The sequence below is a fragment of the Ichthyophthirius multifiliis genome (genome assembly GCF_000220395.1).
Source record: "Ichthyophthirius multifiliis unplaced genomic scaffold scaff_1120509250297, whole genome shotgun sequence".
NCBI classification, from domain to species: Eukaryota; Ciliophora; class Oligohymenophorea; order Hymenostomatida; genus Ichthyophthirius; species Ichthyophthirius multifiliis.
This window is the reverse complement of record NW_004086884.1, coordinates 23,067-41,093: the sequence shown is the minus strand read 5'-3', so window position 1 is coordinate 41,093 and position 18,027 is coordinate 23,067. Positions and strand designations below refer to the sequence as shown.

General features: G+C 15.6%; 3 protein-coding genes across 3 annotated transcripts, besides 36 other annotated features; 1 reads left to right on the top strand and 2 right to left on the bottom strand. All coding sequences in view use genetic code 6, as the record gives it.

Annotated features, from left to right (window-relative positions):
• Window positions 1-139: 139 nt before the first annotated feature.
• Window positions 140-172: a microsatellite.
• Window positions 141-189: a microsatellite.
• IMG5_063810 (hypothetical protein) lies at window positions 189-2,491 on the top strand (the record flags this gene model as incomplete). The annotated part of the gene is made up of 4 exons (XM_004036948.1): window positions 189-483; window positions 539-795; window positions 909-2,156; window positions 2,246-2,491. The coding sequence occupies 4 exons, from the start codon at window positions 189-191 to the stop codon at window positions 2,489-2,491; spliced, it is 2,046 nt and encodes a 681-aa protein (XP_004036996.1).
• Window positions 801-886: a microsatellite.
• Window positions 2,164-2,244: a microsatellite.
• Window positions 2,476-2,537: a microsatellite.
• Window positions 2,524-2,576: a microsatellite.
• Window positions 2,530-2,575: a microsatellite.
• Window positions 2,533-2,584: a microsatellite.
• A 99-nt stretch (window positions 2,585-2,683) lies between these two features.
• Window positions 2,684-2,732: a microsatellite.
• A 1,930-nt stretch (window positions 2,733-4,662) lies between these two features.
• Window positions 4,663-4,741: a microsatellite.
• Window positions 4,742-4,777: 36 nt separating this feature from the next.
• Window positions 4,778-4,858: a microsatellite.
• Window positions 4,842-4,882: a microsatellite.
• Window positions 4,849-4,889: a microsatellite.
• Window positions 4,883-4,925: a microsatellite.
• Window positions 4,883-4,949: a microsatellite.
• Window positions 4,912-4,964: a microsatellite.
• Window positions 4,965-5,236: 272 nt separating this feature from the next.
• Window positions 5,237-5,297: a microsatellite.
• Window positions 5,298-5,791: 494 nt separating this feature from the next.
• Window positions 5,792-5,828: a microsatellite.
• A 480-nt stretch (window positions 5,829-6,308) lies between these two features.
• Window positions 6,309-6,371: a microsatellite.
• A 307-nt stretch (window positions 6,372-6,678) lies between these two features.
• Window positions 6,679-6,973: a microsatellite.
• Window positions 6,974-8,879: 1,906 nt separating this feature from the next.
• Window positions 8,880-8,926: a microsatellite.
• Window positions 8,880-8,927: a microsatellite.
• Window positions 8,928-9,368: 441 nt separating this feature from the next.
• Window positions 9,369-9,398: a microsatellite.
• Window positions 9,399-10,053: 655 nt separating this feature from the next.
• IMG5_063800 (hypothetical protein) lies at window positions 10,054-12,309 on the bottom strand (the record flags this gene model as incomplete). The annotated part of the gene is made up of 10 exons (XM_004036947.1): window positions 12,175-12,309; window positions 12,054-12,133; window positions 11,844-11,975; window positions 11,754-11,801; window positions 11,494-11,648; window positions 11,270-11,354; window positions 10,867-11,170; window positions 10,752-10,820; window positions 10,504-10,688; window positions 10,054-10,416 (listed from the first exon to the last, which is right to left on the bottom strand). The coding sequence occupies exons 1-10, from the start codon at window positions 12,248-12,250 to the stop codon at window positions 10,054-10,056; spliced, it is 1,497 nt and encodes a 498-aa protein (XP_004036995.1). The 5' UTR covers window positions 12,251-12,309.
• Window positions 10,093-10,135: a microsatellite.
• Window positions 10,103-10,223: a microsatellite.
• Window positions 10,288-10,331: a microsatellite.
• Window positions 10,513-10,559: a microsatellite.
• Window positions 11,197-11,262: a microsatellite.
• A 1,651-nt stretch (window positions 12,310-13,960) lies between the features above and the next one.
• Window positions 13,961-14,037: a microsatellite.
• Window positions 14,016-14,058: a microsatellite.
• Window positions 14,041-14,086: a microsatellite.
• Window positions 14,087-14,281: 195 nt separating this feature from the next.
• Window positions 14,282-14,469: a microsatellite.
• Window positions 14,282-14,521: a microsatellite.
• Window positions 14,363-14,524: a microsatellite.
• A 1,185-nt stretch (window positions 14,525-15,709) lies between these two features.
• IMG5_063790 (hypothetical protein) lies at window positions 15,710-17,080 on the bottom strand (the record flags this gene model as incomplete). The annotated part of the gene is made up of 5 exons (XM_004036946.1): window positions 15,710-15,804; window positions 15,861-16,155; window positions 16,197-16,275; window positions 16,541-16,988; window positions 17,038-17,080. The coding sequence occupies 5 exons, from the start codon at window positions 17,078-17,080 to the stop codon at window positions 15,710-15,712; spliced, it is 960 nt and encodes a 319-aa protein (XP_004036994.1).
• Window positions 16,305-16,366: a microsatellite.
• Window position 17,081: 1 nt separating the features above from the next.
• Window positions 17,082-17,123: a microsatellite.
• Window positions 17,124-18,027: the final 904 nt, after the last annotated feature.

The following is an 18,027-nucleotide window of genomic DNA, read 5'->3' as shown; positions in this document are numbered from 1 at the left end:
ATAAATCTATAAATATAAATTATTAAAAATACAAAATAATAAAAATACAAAAATTACATAAATATAAAGAATTTTCTCGCAAGTCAATAAAAAATTTATATTCTCAAATAAAAAATTTATTAAATACCCTATAAAACTAAAAAATTAAAATAAAACAAAAACTAAAATAAAAATAATAATAATAATAAATGTAAAGAAGTATTAAATTAACATAAAAAGCATTTTAATTAGCATCCAAAAAACCTTCTTAATTAAGATCTTTCAATTGTTTATAAAAATTCCCTTTTTATAGATTTTCTTCCGAAGTTAACATTGAAGAACCAATAAAATAAAACATTGAACAAATGTAATTCAAAACTGAAACAAAAAAGCTTCTTGATATAGTTGCAAAATCTTTATATACAGATAAAGATGTATTTTTAAGAGAACTATTATCAAATGCATCAGATGCTATTGAAAAATAAAGATTCAGAAGCACTTAAAGTAAAAACATAAATATTATAGTAAAAAAATAACACGAAATAAATAAAAATAATAGAAACAAGTGGTGATGAATAAACAGATTCTTATTAAATAACTATAACTACAGATTCTAACAAAAGATAATTAATAATATAAGATACAGGTGTTGGATTTACTAGATAATAATTAATAGATGATTTAGGAACAATTGCAAGATCAGGATCATAATAATTTGTTAAAGAAATAGGAAAAAATAATAATACAGCTGAAAATATTATAGGTTAATTTGGTGTAGGATTTTATTCATCATTTATAGTTGGAGACAATGTTTAAGTAAAATATATATATATATAAAATATATATATATATATATATATATATATATATATATATATATATATATATATATATATATATATATATAATTCTTTTGATTTATTATATAGGTAATTTCTAAAAGTGATTAGGATTCATAAGCGCATATGTGGCAAAGTGATGGAAGTGGAGAATTCGAAATAAGTGCAATTGATAATTTTGATTTAAAAAGAGGGACTAAAATCATAATTCATTTAAAACCTGATTGCGCTTAGTTTGCTAATCCTGAAGAAATAAAGAAAATCGCTTAAAGATATTCCAATTTTATTAATTACCCTATATAAATAAATGGAGAAAGATTCAATTTAGTTGAAGCTATATGGGCTAAAAGTAAAATTAATGTAACAGATTTGGAATATAGTAAATTCTGGGAATTCATAAGTAATACTAAGAGTAATTATTTTTCTAAATTACACTATGAAATTGATGTTCCTCTTTCTATTAAATGCTTATTATACATTCCATCTACTCATGTTGAAAAAATGGGTATTTCACATGAAGAAATGAATGTTTCTTTATATTGTAAGAAAGTTTTGATTAAATAAAACTGCAAAGAACTCATGCCGTCATTTTTGAGATTTGTAAAAGGTGTAGTTGATTGTGAAGATATCCCTTTAAATATTTCAAGAGAAAACTATCAGGATTCTGGATTAATAGCAAAATTAAGATAAGTAGTAACTAAAAGAGTTCTTAAACATTTAGACGAAGAGGCTAATAAAAACCCAGAAGCATATAATAAATGGTATAATGATTTCTAAAATTTCATTAAGGAAGGATTAGCTATGGATATGGAATATTAAGAGTAACTTTTTAAATTATGTAGATTTAATGTTGATTATACTAATGATTATATCACTTTAGATGATTATGTGTCGAAAATGAAGCCTGGTTAGGATAAAATCTATTACGCTTTATTGGCTAATAGAGAAGCTGCTGATTAATCGCCTTTTATCGAACCTTTTAAAGGAACAGGAGTCCCTATTATTTATACTTTTATTCATATTGATGAAATGATCTTTTAAACAACAGGAAATTATAAAAATCATAAATTTGTAAATGTAGAAGGAGATTTTGAAGAAATTTCTAAGGATATTTAAAAATTTAAATAAGAAATAGAATAAAAAGATGAAAGTTAATAATAATAATAAATAATACCTGAGGAAGAAGTGACAGCTTTTTGTTTGTGGATTAAGAATGAACTCTCGCCTATGGTATCAAAAGTTTAAGTTTCATAAAGATTAAGTAGTTCTCCTGCTGTTATTTAATCTTAAATGACTTCTGGTATGAGATAAGTTATGCTTATGATGGATAGAACATAAGTAAAAATATTATTATTATTATTATTATTATTATTATTATTATTATTATTATTATTATTATTGTTTTTATCATTATTTATTTTTATTAGAATTTAGAAATGGCTAAAAATCTTACATTTGAAATTAATCCTAAACATCCTCTTATTGTTAAGATTAATGAAGTTAGAAAATTCGAAATGGATGTAGCCAGTACTATTCTTAGATAACTTTGTGATAATTGCTTGATTTCTTCCGGTATTCCTACTGATAATAAGAAATATAATGATAGAATTAATGTTTTAATGAGTAAAGTTTTAGAAAATGCTTTAAATTAAAATAATAATTAATAAAATTGAAATTTATGATTTTTTTAATTATTAAATTTAAATATTAATATTTTTTGTTATTATTTTTTTTATTATATTTTTGCTTTATTTTTTTATTTTATAAATTCTAAATAATAGTTTAAATATTTTATATTTTTTTTTTAGCCTACACTAATTTTAATCTTCTTATTATTTATTTATTTTTACAAAAAAAAAATAATTAATAAACATATTTTATTTAAATAAATAAAAATATTTCTATATAAATAAAAATATTATTTTAAAGAGAATTTAAATATAAAAAAATATGATAACGAGCAAATTTAAAAACTCAATATTTTTTTTAAATAATAAAATAGATTTTTTATTCAGCTGCTAAAAAATAAAAAGGGACTATTAGGACTTATTATTTACTTTAAAAGAAAACGAATCAATAATAAAAAAATCATATAATTATGGAGGCAAAAACTACTTATTAAGTTTAATAAATTGCTATACAACAATAGGAATGAGGAATAGTATATTAGTAAACGAGGCAATAAGTTAAGTTGATTAAAATGAGTATTATAAATAAATATAAGATAAGAATTAACTATTATAATTTACGAATGATTTAATAAGTTTAATTGAAAAAAAAGGATAGGATATGCCTTTATATATAAAGTTTTTGGAAAATATTAGCTAAAAATGGTTTTTGTTATAAAAAGATGAATTAAATAAAATAAATATAAATGGAATAAAAAATAACGAAAAAATAAATGAAAATTATAATTTTTTTAAAAATTTAAGTTTGGAATAATAAAAAGCAGTTTTTTTATAAAATTTTGGTATAAAATAAGAAAACGAGAATTATTTAATAAAAGAGATTGATTTAATATAAGAAAAAGTAATTTTAAAAAATAAAAAAAGTTAATAAGAAATAATTGTTTAAGCTTTAGATAAAAATAAAGATTATAATTTTAAAGAATATTTTGAGAATTTAAAGGAAAAAGAAATCAATTTATTAATTACTTAAGATACCTTTTAATAATAATATAGAAAAAAAGGAAAATATTATTAGAATTAATAATTGTAATTATTATTACTTTTTTTTAAAAAAAAATATATAAATTAATATAGGTATAGTTTTTTAAATTAATATGATTTATATGGAATTAATTTACGTTAATTTTTTGTAAATTTATTTATGGATGAAAATTACAAATATGACTTTGAAAAAAGGAGTTTTATTTCAAATAAATATAAAGTTTAAGAAAATTTAAATTCTGTATATATAAATTTTATACTTCATAATGAAAATACCACAGTTCCTCCGAAAATAATTCTCGGAGAAATTCCCGAATTGGAATATTTAAATAGTATAATATGCCAAAAATCATTAGAGTTTTTAAAATAAATGCCTTTTTTATCCACTTTTACAACCCTTGGTTAAAAAATAAAGTATTCTCATAATATTTTATTTAATAATTTGGGATGTCCTCAATGTTAGAATGTTCACTAAGGTAATTTTCCAGAACCTTATTTAGAAATTTTAATGGGGGATATAGGAATTGAATATAAGTAAGAGTTTTTTGCAAAAAAAGTATTTGAAAGTGTAAAAGATAATCGAAATTATTAAAATGTGGCTGTTTTTATGGAAAATAAAGAGAATTTTTTAGCAAAATTTTTATAAGTATTCATGAAATATAATGAAGAAAATTAAGAAGATTTCGAAGAAAATATATACACTGATTATTTTTTGTTAAAATATAAGGAAAATAAAGAAGAATTTATAGAAAAAATTGCTATTTGTGAAGTTTTATTTTAAACAATAAAAAGTGATTTAATAAAATAAATTTTTTCGAAATAAAAAAAAATGGTATTTGATGTAAAAATATATTAAGAAATAACCAATTTTTATACTAATTAAGTTCTATATGAAAATATTAAACATAATAAAGATATTCTTATTAGTAATATTGATAAAAAAACTCCATGTGAAGCGGATTAAATTATTTTTGGGGAAAATTATGATAAGGAAGAAAATGAAATTTTAATAAAATAAATAAAAAATAGACGAAGAAAAACAAAATTAGATTTATTATCATGAAATGGCTTATAATTAAGAATAAAAAAAGTTATTATAAAATATTGAAGATTTGCTAAATGAAAAATGCTTAATAAATACTTATAAAATAGAAAAAAAAAAAAAGATATTTAATAATATAAAATAAAATAAAAAAATAAAAAACAAATGAAATATGAAAAAAAAAATTAAATATATAAATTAAAATTAAATATTTATTATATTATTTTTATTTAAGATATTTATTAATTTTTAAAATAATATATTATAAATATAAAATTTATATATAAATAATATAATAATAAATTTTAAAATATAATTTAAAAATAAAAATAGATAATAAAAAAAATAAAAATTATAATATATATATATAAATATTTATATATATATAATATATATTTTTTTTTATATAATATATTTTATTATTTTTCTATAATAAAAACTTTTAAATATTATAATATATATATATATAGTTTCATCTATCTTTTTATAATTAATTAAAGAATTTATTTTTTTTCTTTTCAAACTACTTTTTTATTTAGTTGTATTATTTATTTAAATTATTATTTATAATATTATAATTATTTTTTTATTTTCCTTCAATTAAATCTTTTGTTTATAAAATTAATTATTAGAATTTAGCTCCTATTAAAATTGGAATTTAAGCAAAGAAATTTAAATCTTTTAGAATATTTTTAAAAATTAAATCTTAATTTTTATTATTATTATTTTCGTAATTTTAATTATATTCATTTTTATTATTTTAATTATCTATATCAGTAACTTTTTTTTTTTCTTGACTTCTTTATTTTATTTTATTTTATCTTTATATTTTTTTTGCTTTTTTAGATTTCTTTTTACATTACTTTATTTCGTCAATTATATAATCATTACTGACTTCTTCAATTTTTATTGATTTACCATCACTAAATTAAGATATGATTATTTATTCCTAATTTATTTGGACAATTTATTATGATTTACTTGAATAGCTTGATATTTTTTGATTTATTTATTCAGAATTTAAAATTGATAGATGTTAATTCATTGGAGAATAATAGTTATTTTAGGATAAATTATTATATTTAATAGGGGAATTAAAGTAATCGTTATTAAATTTATTATTTTGGTTATTGTTTATTGAATTTTAGTTGATTTAGTTTAAAATTTAGTTCACATTTTATAAATGAGAGTAATTATTTTATTACATTTTTAAAATTTATTAAATTTTTTATTATATTTATTAATACTGAATTAAATTAAAAAATATTTTTATATATATATAATATATTTTTATATATAAATTAGCTTGCTAAAAAAAAAATTAATTTAAATTTTTTAAAAAATACATTTTATTATCAGTTAAATTAAATTAAAAAATAATTTATATATTTTATAATATTTATTATTGATTATAATTCACATTAATTTTTATGTTTTAAATTAATTAATTAAAAATAAATTATAATTATAAAATATATTTACGGAAAATATATAAATTTTTTATTAATATTGTATTCTTAAAAATAAAAATAAAAATAAAATTTAAAACAAACTATATATAAATCTTATGGAAAGTAAAAATTATAATTTATTATAAGATAATTTAAGTTTATATTATATTAATTTGAAATAATGATATTTTAAGTTTTAAATAAATTAGTGCTTTAAATATATTAAAAAGACTATAAAATTAATAAAAATTAAAATAAAATTGATTTTTTAAAGTCGGTTAAAAAAAATAGCGAGATAAAATAAAACTATTATATGTACAGGATTTTTTTTATTTAAAATATATATATATAAAATATATTTAAAAAAATTTTATATAAATATATTTATATATGTAATATATAAATATATATATTCTTTAATATTTGAATAAAAATATATTTTTATTTTTTGTTATTTAGTTTTTTTTTCATATTTAATTATTTAAAACTTAATAATTTCTTATTCTAAAAAATTCACTTTTATTATATTATTCGTTCTTTAATTATTGAAGTATTTCAAATGTATTGTTTTCATATTTTTTAAGCTAATAACTATTATTTAAAGTTGAATAATTTTATCTTTAATCGCTTAAATATTATGAAGAAGATTATGTTTACAATAATTAAAAAGAGTCTGTTTATAGAATTGTAGTTTTTGAATTTTTCAAAGGAGATTAATTAAGAATTATATTGTCAATAGATTTTCCATTATTTTTAATTAAAAATTATGTTTTTTACTTTTTAAAGGCGATTCACTATGAATTATATTGTCAATAGAATACCCATTATTTTTAATTTAAAATGTAGTATTAATATTTTTGATTGGTGATTAATTAAGACTTATATTATCAATAGATTTACAAATATCTTTAATTAGAAATTTATTTTAGTATTTTTTTAAGGCGATTAATTAAGAATTATATTATCAATAAATTTACTATTATTTTTTATTAATTTTTGTACTTTTTAAGATAAATAATTTTGATTATTTAAATTATTTTATTTTGGGGTTTCTCTTATATTTTTGATATATTCTTTATTTTTTTATAAAAGTTAAAATTTTATTTTATTTTCTAAAATATTTTTGTTTTTTTGTCAAACCAAAATGCACATTGAGTATTTTCTTCTAGTTTTTATGATTATTATTCTTTTTTATCCTTTTCTTATTTTATTAATTAAAATTCTTATAACTTAGGGATTTATATACATTTTATTATTTTTTAAAAGCTTTACTCTTTTTGGATCTTTTGTTGATGCCATTTGTATTTATTTATTGCTAAATTATTTAAGACTTCTCCCAGGCAAGGTATTTCATTACATAATTGGTTTAAAGATGAAATATTTATGAAATAGACTTCTACTTAAGTTAAGCATTAGGCAGAAAAGTCATAAGTTTTTTAATTTTAAATGAAACATTCCAAACCAACAAATTCTTTAGATGAAACTATTCCAAATTTTGTAAAGTTTATTTTGTTTTTAATCCATTAAAAATAATTAATTTTCATTTTTTTCTTTTTATTCGATTTATTCTAATTTTTTAGAAAACTATATTTCGCCTTTTTTTATTAAATAAATTTTTTCTACATTTTATTTTTCTTAAAAAAGATAATGACCAATTTTAAATAATGTCTTTTTTAAAATGATTTTTTAATTTTTTAAAGGTTTTGTTTTATTTTCGATTCTTTTTAATCCTCATCTTTTATTCCAAAACTTTATAAAAAGAAATTCTGTTTTTCTTCAAATATATTCTATTTTTTTATTATTATATATGTAATATGTTTAATAAAATATTTACTTGTTATAATTATTAGATTATTTAATAATAATCCCCACTTTTTAAATACAAAAGAATACTGTCTTCTATTGCATAAGCATAGTCTTAAAGCATCTTTTGACAAAAAAGCTCTTTAAGGCATATTTTTTTTCCACTAGAAATATATTTTTTTGCGCAATTTATTATTTATCTTTATTTATTATTTTAAAAAGATTCTATTATATTTTTATTCTTTTCTGATATTTGATTTTTATCATATATACCTACTTTTCCTTTTATTAACAAATATAGTTTATCAGGTTTTTTTTCAGGTGTATATATATTTTCTCCAGCATAAAAACATTATATGTTTACTTTGTCTATTATTTATTCTTTTATAGTTTTACTTTATAATTTTAATTTTTGTATGTACTGTATATTTTCTAAAGTTGCTTTTATTGATTTTATTTCTTCAACTGTACGTTCTGAAGGATTTTTTTAAAATGAAGTAAGGAAATCTATTAATTAATCATTTTATGGCAACTTTTAAATAATATTTTTTAATTTTTCTTGCTAAACTTAAACTTAATACTATTCAGTTTTGCTTTAATTAAAATTAATTATATTTTTAGAAATATTTTAATTATGTATCATATTTTTTTTTTTGTCTTTAAATAAAAGAAATTATATTTTATTTTATTTCAATATATATATATATATACAAATATATATTTAATAATTTCAAACTTCTATTTTAATTATATTTTGATTTAAATAAAATATGGCCAAAAATAAAAAAGCAATTTATATTATTATATATTTATTTAATAAAATCAACTTTATAAAAATAAAATTGTTTATAAATAGCTTTATATATATATTAATCAGTCCGATATAATTATAAAATTTATTACTAAATGCTTTATATTTTTATACATATATAAAAATTATTATTATTTATTGTTTATACTTTCATTTAATAAATATTAAATAATTAATTTTTCTATTTCATAAAATTAAAAAAATAAGTATAAAAATTGTTTAAAAAAAAAATATTTTAAAAATAACTAAAATATAAATTTATATTAATAAATAATACTAAATATATTTTTTATAATTTTTTTTTTTTTTTTAAATATTTTTTTTTTTTTTTTTAAAGACATAGATTTAATATAAAACACATATTATATTTATTAATTTTAAGAATTTAAAAATTAGAAATATAATTCAATTTAATATATCGCATTCAATTTATTTTAAATCAATATAAATAATATAGTTTATATATCTTAATATTTAATATACTAAGTTTAACTAATAACATTAATTTATATATTAATTAGAAACTTGTAATATCTAAAATTTATTTTCTTAATTTTTAAAATATTATATATTTTATATTTTAATATAATGTATTTATTATAAGTTAAATTATTATCACACATTAATTAAATAAAAAAAATAAATAAATTTAGCTCCTAAAAAAAGTCCATAATTCAATTTTTTTTTATTTGTCGATTTTTTTTTTAAGTATAAGAAATTATATAAAAAAATTATGTTTATAAAAGTAAAAAATAAAACAAAAATATTTAAAAAATTAAATTTTATTATATTATATTTTATTATTTTAATGAAATAATTTTATTTATATTTAATATATATTAAAACGTCAATAATTTTTTATTTATTCCAATTTTAGTTGATTATCTATTTATTAATTCAATGTGTTTTTCACAAAAACTTTAAAATCAATATTTTAAATAAAAATATCGAAATTAATTTTAATTTTTATAAAAATGATTGAATTAATTCATTCATTTATTTAAAAGTATCACATAAATATAAAAAAGTGGGCAATGTAATATTTCATTATTTTATTCTACTAATTTATAATATGTTGAATAATTAATATTATTAAATAATTTCTTTAATTGTATACCCATAATCAATTATTTAACTTGATTATCTTAATAAATATAATATAATTAAACATTGATGAAAAGAGTAAAAAATATAAGAAACGATTTAATAATATAAAATACTTTATTTTTATTTATATAATTAAATATATATATGTTATTGAATAGATGAAACAATTTATGATTAATCAAGGAAAATAAAAACTTTATTATAATTATTTTGTAATATATGATAAAAAAAAGAAAAATTATATATTAATTTTGAAATCTTTTAATTAAAATAACTTATGTTTAATGTTCTTTTTTATTTTAATATATATAAAATCAAGACTTATAATTATAAAATCATTTTATAATTTATTTCAATCATCAGATTCAGTTTTTAATATTATTGGAACTTCATTTTAATTATCTTATTATTAATTTTAATTATCTTATTATTAACTATTCTATTATTCTTAATTATCTTCTTATTATAAATCATCTACTTTTTATTGATTATTTTCTTATTATTAATTTATTTCTTATTATTTGTTATTTTTATCATCTGTATTATTGTTAATATCATCTTATTTAATATTTATTTGTTCTTATTCATTATCATTTTGCTTATTATTATCATTTTCTTTTTAATTATCATCTTTATTATTATTTTCCTAATCAATTTATTCATTATGTTCAATTTAAATTTCTTCGTTTTCTTCTTTTTCATCATCATCTTCAGACTTTTAATTTTTAATTTTTTTATTTTCTTGTATTTTATTAAATATAGTTTCTTCATTTTCTTCATAATTTTGTATTATTTTTTAAACTTCATTTTATTCTTCTTCTTCTTCTTCTTCTTCTTCTTCTTCTTCTTCTTCTTCTTAATTATCATCATTATAAATTTCTCTATTTGAAGTTTATTTTGTTGATTGAATTTCTTCACTCTTTTAACTATCAAAATATTTAGTAGTCCTTTAAGATTTTATTCTTTCTCTTTCCATTATTAAACTTTCTAGAATAAAAAAAAAATTAATAATAAAATATTTCTCTTTTTTATTTAAAAAAAAAAAAAAACTTTCTTCTTTATTTAAAATTTCTTGTATTTAAGGCAAAATTAACAATTATTGGAGACTTTATACATAATCTAAAAAATATTTTTTTGATATAAAAAATAAAAAAATTAAATATACTTGAATAGTTCTTATTATCAAATGCTGAGTAATATTCAATTGCTTTTTAGTATAATTCCATAAGAATATTAACTGTATTTAAGCTTGGTGTATCTTATATTTATAATTCACAATTTTAAATGTCTTCTTCTATTTAGTAAATATCTACGGATTAATAAAACTTCAAAGTTACAAGTTCTTCTGGAATTTCAAAATTTGATTATTAATTTTTTATCTCAGCACCATTAATTTACATTAATTATATTATTGTTTCTATGAACTTTTAGCTTTCTTAAAAAATAAATACTTATGAAATTTTATCATTCTATATAAATTTTAAAAAATAATTTAATATATATATACATATATATATATATATATATATATATATATATATATATATATATATATATTATAATTTTACATCTGTTGTTTTCCAATTTAATGTGAGGACGGAATCTTCTTCGTTTTGTCTTTATATATTATTCAACATATTAAGTTAAAAAAAGCTTGCAAGTTTAATTAAATTCTATTCTTTATCAATTGTTTCGAAATTTAAAAAGTAAGATTAAGAAAGTATTAAATATCTGAAAAAATATTTATTTTATTTTTAAATAAAAAATAAAAACATTTAAAAAATAAAAATACCTTTCTACAAATTATTCATTTACTTATTATTCAGTTTCAAATATACTTATTTCATTTAATTGAATAAACTAATCTAGAGAATAAATTGAATTACTTTGAAATTAACCTAAGTTTTGCAAATAATATTTGTTATCTAAATTTTCTGTAATTTCTTACTTTATTATACATTAAAAAATAAATAAACAAAAAATTACCAAAAAGTTAGGGAATTATTACACTATTTCATGTAATAGTAATTAAGGGCTCCATTAACCATTAACAATATTTTCTATTAAATCTCTTCCATCTGAAATAGACGGTTAAGAAAACTAATATTTACTTATAATCTATTTTTTATATATATATTTTACAATTGAATTGCATAATATTTTTGGAAATGAAAAAGGAAATTTTTAATCTAAAATAATTTCAAATTAAATAGGTTAGAATTAAAGGTAATAAGATAATGGATTTTCACTTAATAGCTTATCTTAAATTTCTATCTAATTAAATATGAAATTATATGTAGTTTTTTTATTTGCATTAAAATAAGTACAATTTATATATATTTTTTTTATTACTATTATACTCAAACCATATTATTATTGACTTAATTCTATTAAATATAGTTCTTAATCTAATTCATATAATCCGTTAATTTCTATTAATTAGAATAATAAAAAATATTTATTATTATTTTACCTTTTATTAGCCTCTTTAATTAAGTATCATTTTTATAGATTGGCTCTAAAAATTATTCTATTTCTTGTTAATTCATATATATATATTTTAATATTAACTTATATTTTTTTATTTTATTGATTTATATATTTGATTAAATATATATTTTTTTTAAAAAAATATATATTTTCCTTTTATTTACATAAATAAATTTATTTTTTTCATTTAATATGAAAAAACAAGTTTTAATCTTAAAAATAGCTAATTTAATATGAAATTTTTAAAAAAATTAAGAAATTCTATAATTTATACTATTTAGAATAATTTTTTTAAAAAAAATATTTTAATGTTATGTTTTTTAAAGAAAATATAAAAATCTTTTTAAATTCGCAAATTTATTTTAAGAATTTATATATAATTTATTTTTTATAAATAAATATATATATATATATCTTATAATTAAAATAAAAATACATAATTTTAAAGGATATATAAATAATTAAATATAATTTTAAACAATAAAATATTTAACTTTTTATTTATAAAATAATTTTGATGTTCTAATATTTATCATTTTTTAACAAAAATAAAGTATAAAAATAATTCAAGTCTTTAAAATATTTTTATATATTATTATATAAAATTACAAAGTTTTATAATCAATTTAGTGTATGGTTTATATTTTTTGATTTATTTATGTAAAAAACCAAAATAAAATAAAGAAAAAAATAAAAAACAAAAATATACAAATAAACAATAATAATAAAGAAATTTAATATTTATATAAAAAATGAAATCAAATAGATCAGTTGATTATTATCTTCACTCCTCTTTACAAAAGCAAAGAATTTTACTAAATAACTAAAAAGATATAAAAGATTTAGAAAAGAATTTACTTGGTAATTCATAAAAACTTGAAAAATTTTTGATATAGAATGACGTAGTTTTTTCACCTTTAAAAAATAACAACTATTGTGCAGTAATAAAAATACAAGCAAAAAATTTAAAAGATTCAAATTCTTTCATAAATAATTCTTTAAATGGATAAGAACTATAATAAAATGAATAAAAGAAATAATAAGGAAATGAAAGAATATTATAATATCTATAAAAAAAACTTAATTAAAAAAATTAAGAATTATAAGATGCTGAGAAATTGAAAAAACTCCATGATAGTGAAGATGCACACAAAAATATTATTAAATGCTTATAGGATTTCAATTTGCATAAAAAGCTGTGTAATTCTTACGAAAGAATGCCTAAGTTTTAAAAAAATAAAATTTTTTAGTATTTAGGAAGTATTTAGAATAAAATAAAAGATTTAAATGAAAAAAATTAAAAGTAGCTGAAAAAAGATTTTGATTTAGAAGTGCTTTATTTTGTACTTAAAAAAATGATTTTGGAAAAGGAAAAAGATGAAATTATTGAACATTTTATAGATTAAGAAATTGAAAATTAATTTAATGAATTAAAAAATAATGGCTAGTAAATTGAATAATATCAAACAATTGATGATTTAAATTCTTTTGATAATAATCTTTTTTATCATTATAATAATAATAATTTTAGTAAAGAAAATTTAGATAAAAATTAGTATTAATAAAATAATTAAAGCGATTAAAATAAAATAAATTAATAAAAAAAAGAAGAAAATGAAATTTAAAAAAATTAAAAAAAATAAACACTTGTTTTATAAGAAAAAAAAGAAGAAATAAATTTAAAAAAATAATGCTAAAATAATGTTAATTCACAAAAAAATTTATAGAATTAAAGCTAATAAGCTATTGATAAAAAAAATACAAATGAAGAAAATAATTAATAAAAATATGATGAGAATGATAAAAAAAAATTAAATGAAAATTATTAAATAAAATAAGATGAAAAAATAAAATTAAAAAAATAAGAAAATATAAAAGAAGAAGAAAATAAAAAAAAATCATTAAGTATAATAAAAAATAACATTTACAATAGAAAAAGATATAATAGTAATATGTAAACTGAAAAATAATTAGAAGATAAAAATAGATAGAAAAATGTAACTTAACACATAACAACACCTTAAGAATAATAAGATAATAGTAATGTTGATTAAATATAGGAAGAATAAATAAAAAGGAATAAAAAAGTAAATAAAAATAATAACAATAATGATAATAACAATAATAACGAAAATGATAATAACAAAAATAATAATAATGATAATAACGAAAATAATAATAATGATAATGATAATGATAATAATAATGATAATAATAATAATAAAAATAATAATAATAATAATAATAATAATAATAATAATAATAATAATAATAATAAAATTGAGTATTAAAATTATAATAATGAATAAAAAATCAATAATGAATAATAAAATGATTTAAATTAATATCTTTCAAATAATAATAATATTTAACACATAGGAAATTAAATATAATAAAATTAATTAGATGAATAATAATTAGAATGTCCTAATATTAAAAAATCAATAAATTAAGTAATAGAAAATTAAATAATTTAACCTTAATAAAATTAAATTGAATTAGAAAGTGATAATATTAAAAAAATATTATAAAATGATAAAGAAGATAAAAAATAACTACCATAAAAATTTGAATAAGAACAATAAAATGATAATATCTAAAAATTTATAAAAAACTTAATAGAAAATGAAAAAAATACCTAAGAAAATGAAAATGTTAAAGAAGAAATAAGTTCAATATATAGTTAATTATAAAATAATGTTAACGAAAAGATAATTAGTTATAAAATATTAATACTTAAAAATATAATTAAAAATAATATTGCCTAAATACAACAAAAAAAAATGAAAAAACAGTAGATTTATTATAAATTTAAAAAAAAAAAAATGAATAAGAAAACCCTAAAACAACCTCAAAATCAAATTAATAATAAACATCTTATAATTAAGAAAAAAATATATCAAAACCTAATGAAAAAACTTGTTCTATAACTAATAAAGATAAAGAAGATAAAACTAAGATTTTTGGAAAATTGAAAACTGTTTAAGATTTTAAAAATGAATATGTTAAAATTGTTAATTATAATTTATAAGAATTCAAGAATTCTAGAAGTTCATTATAATTAAAAAAAATGGATAAATAAATATTTTAAAATTCCTTAAAAAGCTTAAACTAAAAGTTTCATTAATTAAGTACTTAAGAATTAATGTATTATTATGATTTTCTTTAAAACATAGCATAAAGGACTTATAATAAAATATTTAAAAAGTTTAAAATATGAAATATGATTTTTTTTTTTATTTAGAATATTATTTTCATATCTAATATTTTTGGGGGGGAAACAAAAAAAAAAATAGTTTTTTATATTATTAAAATTAATATTTAATTAACATTTTTTTTTTTTTCATTAATGATTTAATAAATATAAATATTAAGTTTAAAATTTATACTAAAAAATAATAATATAATATTTAAATTTTCATATTCATTTATTTATTTTAATTTTTATTTTGATATATTTTTAATCAATCTAAATCATTTCGAATAGTTATTTATTTTTATAGAATAATTATTTTTATTCATTCGTAATAAATAGATTTTTAGAGTCCACTAGATAATAAATTTAAATAGTTTTTAGCTTTTTCATTTTTTTTATCCTTTAAAGTAAGTTTTCCTTGTTTTTTAAAAATATATATGTATTATATAATATTAATATTTATTTTTAAATACCTGGCCATTACGCAATCATTTAATAATGCCCAGGCCCTGGTCCAATAACAACAGATTTAGATTTCGTACTTTTCAAGTCTTTAAACCTTATCTAAGTACCTAAATATTTAACAGCTGTTTTTTATTTTCCTTTAACAAGCATCTTTCCAAAAGTATCATAATCTAAGGGAAAGTTAAACTTGTAAGTACCAACATCAGGTAAATTACTTAATTTACCTTTTTTGGTTTATTCTTTATGTAAATTTATAAAATCTTAAGGTTTTTTCATATTTACTTTAAGTTTTGGTAAAATCCCCTATTATTTATAAATATAAATAAATGAAAAAAATAAAATACTCTTGGGTTATAATTTCCTGGGCCTGGAGTTTTTATACTTAAATATTCATTTTCATTTAAAAAACTACCTTTTTAAATTCTATTTTTTATAAAAAAAGTTGAATTAACATATTATATATAATTTAATTTTATATTAATAATATTATAATAATAAACTTTTATATTCATAAAATAATTTTAATAATTTAAATACTATAAATATATTTCTTTAATACTTAAAAAGTTTATTAATTTAGAAAAAAAATTAATATTTTAAATTATAATAGTGTATTAATAATATTTATAAATATATATTGAAAATAAATTAATAAATAATTTATATTATTTAATAATAATAAAATTACTATCTTCTTTCTTTTATTACTTTATCTGTCTCTTTTACTTCAGCTTGAGTTTTGAAAAATATTTTGTATTATCCAGGGCCTGGTTTTATTCTTCTTTTTTCTTCTAAAAAAATATCATCAATAAATGTATTTCTTTTAGTATCTTTAGGCTTTTTCTTACCTTTTTCAATATCTTATTGATTTACCCATTTATAAGAAACTTCATACTTGTTAGGTGCAGGGCTTGTTTTAAATAATTTAATTGTATCATCTAAATAGCAACCCCTTTTTGTTACATATTTGTTGTTTTTTACATATTTCCCTTTTTTATTAATTTTTTCGTATTCTCTATCTTAAACCTATTTTAAGTGATCAAAATATCTTTTTGGAACTTCATAACCATCTATTCCCCATGTAGTATTTTATCTAGTTGTTATATTATACATTTCAACTAAGGGCATATAATTTCCTATTTTTTATTTAAATTGCTAATAACGATTATAAACAAACTATTTTACTTTGAATAGCATTTAATTAAGGTAATGATTAGCCTACAGACATTTTTTTTTTTTAGATATTTTATCTTTATGAATTTTTTTTTTATTTTAAGTTATTTTTTTAATAATATATATAAATAATTGTTATATAAATACTATATTATTTAATTATAAAAAAAAATAAAAATGATATTTTAATTAAACAATTTATTAAAAAAATAATATTTTTTTTCTTTTAAATAACTTTATATTAAATTTAAATAGATAAATTTATATTTAATATTCACTTGTAATTTTAGGGTTATTTAATTTTCTTAATACCAAGAGTCTGGTTAATCAATTATTTAAGTAATAAATTATCACTTAGTTTTATTTTAACGACATTTTAAGTTTATTATTAATTTTATTATTATTATTCTTTATCTTCAAATTATAGACACAAATGATTATGTCTACCAATCAAAATATCATCTATACTTAAGTCTTAATAATTTTAATTGTTATTATTTTATTTATTTTTCATATTAGGAATGTAATAATCTTTAATAATATTAATTTCAAATCCATTTTTATAAATAAAAGAAGGATATTTTAAGTTTTAATAAAATTATACAAATAGACATATTGGTGATTTTATATTGCAATTTTCCTTAAAAATTTATAAACATTATTTATTTTAATAATTATTTTATTATTCTTATTCAATTTTTTCTTTATATATTTCTTAAGCGATTTAGAAAGCTTTTTTTGATATATAAATCTAATTAAAAGTTTAAATAAATAATTCCAAATTATCAAAGCTTTTAAAAGAATCCAAAGTTTTTAAAACATCGCTTGCACTTTCTCCATTTAAGATTTCTTTTTCGAGTAATTTAAGAATTGTTAAAGTACATATATATAATATTTTCTATCCTGATAGAGTTAAACGCATCCATACAAACAAAGCTAACTTTTTTTTATTTATTTTAGTTTTAGTTTTAATTTTTATAAAATAAAATTTACATTTTTAGT